Raw genomic sequence first — 6,236 nt, 5'->3', positions numbered from 1 at the left:
CCCGTCTCAGATCGATCTCTTTCCTCACTATCTCCCTGGGTCCCACCCCCCCCCACCTTACTACTTTAAATCCTCCCAAGCAGTTCTAGCAAATTTCCCTGCCAGTATATTAGTCCCCTTCCAGTTTAGGTGCAATCTGTCCTTCTTGTAAGGTCACTTCTACCCCAAAAGAGATTCCAATGGTCCAAAAATGGGAATCCTTCTCCCATACACCAGCTTCTCAGCCATGCATTCATCTGCTCTATCCTCCCATTCCTGCCCTCACCACCTCGTATCACTGGGAGTAATCCAGATATTACTACCCTTGAGGACCTCCTTTTTAAATGTCTGCCTAACCCTCTGTAATCTCCCTTCAGAATCTCAATCTTTTCCCTTCCAACTTGCTAAGGTAGAAGTGGATTAATCATGGTTAGAATTGAACTGAAACTTTCCATTTCACCCATGTATTTAACTAGGAGAAATGGAATATTTAGTCACTCAGTAAATGGAGATTAACTTTAATTTCATGTTGTAAATCAAAAGTACAGCTCTGGTATTGCACCATTGATATCTATACTGTTTTATAAGCTGAATGAGAGGAAGAATAATAGTGTTAACAATGTGTTTGAGATATCCATAAAGTCAAATTGCTAAGATAGGCAATGTTCCTCAACCAATGTTATGACTAAACTCAACATACTCTAAGAGACCAGTTTTTTGGAACCATAACCGGAGTTGGAAGTTGGCCTGCTGTAGCAGAAATCAGGAGTACTACATTTGAAACCAAATACTGCGTATTATTGAGAGGTTTAATACCATGTTGCTTTGAAACTGTATGGGTGTGAATTCAAGACTGAACAGCACACGGGAATTGAAGTTAAGGAACTGTTGCCTGACAACAGCCCTCTGATGGTCTAACACTCAATCAATAAGTGCCAAGAGTAGCAGAGAAGCATTCAGATTCGGCAGGCATAGAGCAACCACCTCTTTCCCTCTCCATGTGGGGAAAGACAGAAAACCAAGAAAGCAACTAGACCTATTTCCATGTTACAAACCATCAAACAGAAGAACAACTATTACTACAGACAATAGTGTATCATCACTGCAAAATTCAGAAGGACCAAGTTAAATCAGCCTTCTGTTTTGTGGTCTGCCCTGTTGATTTTCAGATCTTTGCTTACTCTCTATATATTATTTTCCCTCCACAGTATACTTGCCTGTTGTCTGCGTTAATTGAGATGAAGTCAGAAGTTACAAGACACCAGGTTGTAGTCCAACAGGTTTATTTGAAATCTAAGCTTTCTAAGCAATTGTCATCAGATGAAATTACTTCACCGAACGAAAGAGCACTGTTCTGAAAGGTTGTAATTTCAAATAAACCTGTTGGGACTGTAACCTTATGTCGTGTGACTTCAGACTTTGTCCACACCAGTCCAACATCTCCACCTCCACATTATTAATCGAGATGGACATGTGAATTTGGGTTCTTGAAGAAGTACATTTTAAGTTAGATATTTAATTAGATATCCTTTCAATTCCATGTTCCTGTTAAAGTTAGCTTTTCTGATACTGATGAAATCTGGTCTGAATTGTTTTTGTCTTGAATAGCAGTCAGTAAAATAAATTGGTCATTTTAGTGGTCTCACTGGGACTTTATACTTTCTGTGGCAGCTTATGGAATAGTGGGGTATGATTATTGGCATACTCTTCCCAGTAAAACTGCACATTTGGAGGACTGGAATACAGATTTGCACCTGCAATTATCCACCAGGCAAATTTTCACACGCTATTATGAATGGTGAGCACCCAACCCACATCAGGACATGTCTCCAAACGATGCTCAGGAGAAGTTTTTAGTGGCAACCATTACATTTGCTAGGGAAACATCATTCCTTAAAAGAGTGGGTATGCAAATGAAAAATAAGAGATTACTGACATGAAAAAGCTGTAGCAATTTTCAAAACACAGCTTGCAACATCAAAAACTAACTTTTTAAAATTTGATCACTATACATGTGGGCTGAATTTGTACTTACATATTGGTTTCTCAGTTCAGAAACAATTAACCGAAGGCTGATGTATTCCTTTTCGTCAATTTCAGACACGGTGCGACGGTAATCTTCCTAAACAACAAAACAAGTAAATTATTGCTCCAATTTCTACTTCAGAAGATGCTAACTCATCTCTTCTCTGTAACCCTGCAGCAATAGATACTGACCATTCTTCATATCCTGATTTAGCCTATTTAGGTAGGCATAGCACCACTGACATTACAAGAGATCTAGACATTCAGAGGTCAGGGGGGAAAGCAACCACAATCTCCTGCTCACAGTCTGCATCATGGATTTGAAGCACAATTTTGCTCTTCAGTCACATTCCCTCCTTCAAAGACTCCCTATTTATTCTCCTGAACAGAATGAAGATTTGATTAGGGATTCTGAAGATGTCTGGCAAAAATGTTAGAGCCGGCAGGAGAGGACGAGTGGGTCCCCAAAATTTCACGAAGGCAAAATGATTGTGCCAGTCTGTGTTGCTCAAACAATACAGAAGTGAAATACAAAAGTACCAGCATTCAACACAACAAAAATAATAACATTAAGTCATACACACAGGTCAGTAATAGTTCAGGCAGAGGCAAACTGGATAGGGGTGGATAAATATAACAAAATACTTCATGGTAATATTGATGCCAAATTTTGTAGTACTAATGTTTAGTTTTGAAAGAATTTCATTCTGTACTTAACGTCGGATTCTAGCACTTATGGCAAATAGTACATGGATTTGATTTGTTGTATTTTATTTTAATCTGTTTCAACGTGATTCAGTTTTCAACTTCTGAACCCAGCACTGTGGCTGCCCAAACTCAGGCCGAATTGAACACAGAACCAGTAGGAACAAAAAGGAAATTGTTCTAACTCATTTTACATTTAACATGGAATTGTTAGTATCGCCTCTCAATTAACATGAGCTAGATTTTTTACGCTGGCTGTGAAGACAAAACAACATTTTAAAAACAAATGGATAAAAACAAAATCTAATTGGGATTTTATAATGAAGCAAGTATCTGTGGTGAATAATTCCATTGTCTTACAAAATGCATTTCCCAGTGCATAGCTGTATTTACCATGTGGCTAACAGAATTATATACTTTTATTTAAATTATGATTCAGTTTCCTTTGACCACAAGCAATTAAAATTTCAGTGCAATCTTAATACCATTTATTTTGAAAATTACTTCTCAGGTTATACATCCTACTACTAGACTCTGAATACAGTACAGCGTACTCAGATCTCCATTTGGCAATGAAAGTTAAGTGGCATTTAGTGAGATCCCAGACTGACACACTTAGGCCAAAAACTTAAGAAAAAAATTACACAAGTGAACTTTCACATTTTGCTCTCTAGTGCATCTTGTTGCATTGAATTGTAACTAAAACTGCCACAAACAATCTGCTTTTTTAATACATCTGTACAACAGGTATTAAACCTCGCTCCATTTTTTAAAACAAATCACTTTTGTTTAAATCAATTTTAACACAATCGAACATCCCAAAGCACTTCACAGAGGAAACATGAAACAATATGTCATTTAAGTCATATAAGGCGATATTAAGTCAGATAATCATGGCTTTGACAAACGTAGATTTAAGGAGTAATTTAAAGGAGGGAAAAAAGGCAGGGAGGATTAGAGATGCAATGGACTCATTGTATTTGTGTATTGAATATCTAACCCCGTGACCTAGGGGCACAGGCCAGAATCCCTCCACAGCAGATGGCAAAATGTGAATTCAATTAGTCAATTCAGTTAGCTTGATAGCAACTACGTCAATTGTTATAAAATCCCATCTAGATCACTACTGTTCTTTTGGGAAGGAAAGTCTGCCATCTTCACCCAGTCTGGTCTACATGTGATTCCAGACCTACTGCAATGTAGATGATTTTTACCTGCCCTCTGAAATGACCAAGCAAGTCATAGGCAATGAGAGATGGTTAACATATGCTGGTCTTGTTGGTGACACCCACATACCTAGTAAGAAAAAAAAATCTCAAAGTTTAGAGCAGAGGGAGCCGAAGGCACAGCCAATGGTTGACCAATTTACAGTTGGGACAAAGATAGGCGATGTTAATGAATTGGAAATAGGTGGTTTCAGAGACACCACAAACATCAGGTTGAAGGTCACCTGGGGGGTCAATGTCATAGTTTGTGACCTTTAGTTAGATCTCAGTCGGTTATCAAAGAAGGAGCAGAATTGGTGGTGAGGGAGTGGAGTTTGTGACAGGACTAAAGACCCCAGTTTTTTCCAATATTTAATCAGAGGAAACTTCCCCATATCTAGTACTAGATATTACAGAAGCAGTCCAACAACTTAGGAACAGAGGGATCAAGAAAGAAGAAAAGGATGTAAAGTTTGTCGTAGTTAGTGCACAAAAGTATGTCATTAACTTCAGTCACAATGTTAAGATAAAATGCACCCATATGTCTTATTAACTATTGCATACGTGATCAAAAATTTTTGTAGAAGCATAGAAAATAGTGTGATTAACTATTTGCAGTTTATAGGGCTTGATAAGAGGAAGCAGCTGACCGGTTATGCATGTATTTCACTCCAGATGTAACACTGCAAGTTTTAGTGACAAATATGCTCTCACATCACAGTTGCACTGCCACTTACCACATGGGGATATTTAGCTACTTTGGACACCAATTTTGCTCTTGTAATGTAGTATCTGGAAAACCACAAAGACATGAATGTGTTTTAATTTGGATTTTGTTGGCTTGTAGAGCCAGGAGGCTGGACATTATTTATATATTTAACACTCAAAGTTATATTGCCCATCAATTAACATACTAAACCATCAACGTGCGATTTCATAAAAGCAAGCTGAAAATGTTAAACAGAACGCATTTTACTGAAAGATTCTGCTAATATCTATTAATGGATAAGTTCAGATAATGAATTATACATTAAGGTCTATACTTACCGAGAGATCTGATCCAAGTATGAAGCAGCTTCACTTTCAACTGTTCGGAGTTCTGCAACAGTCTCTTCCTTTAATTGAATGTGGGAAGAGAAGCAAAAGGATTGAGTAAATGCTACTGCAATATGGCTGTAACCTTTGTGCAAAGTATTTATCTTGAGTTGCTAATACTGAATTATCGTACAAATTATTTAAAATTGTATTAATGGACTGGTCACAATCGATTGAGAAAATCTCAATTTTAAACTGGACTCAGTTATTTATTCTATCAAACGTTCCCTTAAGTTCCAACACAATATGGGCATGCAAGTGATGGTTAACACTGGGTGATGTTGGTGAAACAGCAACGCTCTTTCAATCCCAAGCAATATCTTGATAAAGTAGGGTGTTTATGGTACAGTGGTAATGCCCCTACCTCTGAGCCAGAAGGTCTGGGTTCAAGTCCCACCCTCCCCATTCATGTGACATAATATCTCTGAATAGGTTGATTAAAAGATCTGTAATGAACTCTGATCAAGTGTCACATGTTGAAAAGCTAGTCATAATAAAAAACACACCTGAAAAGATATGCTTAGAAGACACTCCAGAAGAGACAAAGTGACATTCCTAAGTTTGTAGCAGCTTTAGTGAGATTTGCCACATAGGACTTCAGCTTTTGCCATAATTAAACTTTTACTTTCAGTGACAAGACTGGCAACGTTGCAAGAAATCTGACAGAAACAGATCCAAATACATCACCCAATATAGCTGTTCAGGTCGGCTTGTCAGATGGTGAATTGCGTTCATTTGCACATTTAAACAGCTGAGAATTTTTGTTTTTAACATTTTACAGTTTCAGTGTTTCACCAAGAGTACTTCCATACTGGATTCTTGACAATTCTTGATCATTAGAGAAATGACTCTAATAGAGTCATAGAGATGTACAACATGGAAATAGACCCTTTGGTCCAACCCGCCCATGCCGACCAGATATCCCAACCCAATCTAGTCCCACCTGCCAGCACCCAGCCCATATCCCTACAAACCCTTCCTATATACCCATCTAAGTGCCTCTTAAATGTTGCAATTGTACCAGCCTGCACCACTTCCCCTGGCAGCTCATTCCACACACGTACCACCCTGTGTGTGAAAACGTTGCCCCTTAGGTCTCTTTTATATCTTTCCCCTCTCACCCTAAACCTATGCCCTCTAGTTCTGGATTCCCCCACCCCAGGGAAAAGACTTTGTCTATTTATCCTACCCATGCCCCTCATAATTTTGTAAACCTCTATAATGTCA

General features: G+C 38.3%; 1 protein-coding gene across 1 annotated transcript in view; it reads right to left on the bottom strand.

Annotated features, from left to right (window-relative positions):
• The window catches only part of psme3 (proteasome activator subunit 3), a 39,657-nt gene that overhangs the window by 6,257 nt on the left and 27,164 nt on the right, over nt 1–6,236 (bottom strand). The window contains exons 8-10 of the mRNA XM_043674999.1: nt 4,962–5,029; nt 4,652–4,706; nt 2,015–2,101 (exon numbers count right to left, since the gene is read on the bottom strand). Coding sequence (XP_043530934.1) covers nt 2,015–2,101; nt 4,652–4,706; nt 4,962–5,029 — 210 coding nt within the window. The remainder of the gene's footprint in view (nt 1–2,014; nt 2,102–4,651; nt 4,707–4,961; nt 5,030–6,236) is intronic.

The sequence above is a fragment of the Chiloscyllium plagiosum genome, chromosome 33, assembly GCF_004010195.1.
Source record: "Chiloscyllium plagiosum isolate BGI_BamShark_2017 chromosome 33, ASM401019v2, whole genome shotgun sequence".
NCBI classification, from domain to species: domain Eukaryota; kingdom Metazoa; phylum Chordata; class Chondrichthyes; order Orectolobiformes; family Hemiscylliidae; genus Chiloscyllium; species Chiloscyllium plagiosum.
The sequence above is the reverse complement of the archived record's forward strand: the minus strand, read 5'-3'. Positions and strand labels throughout refer to the sequence as shown.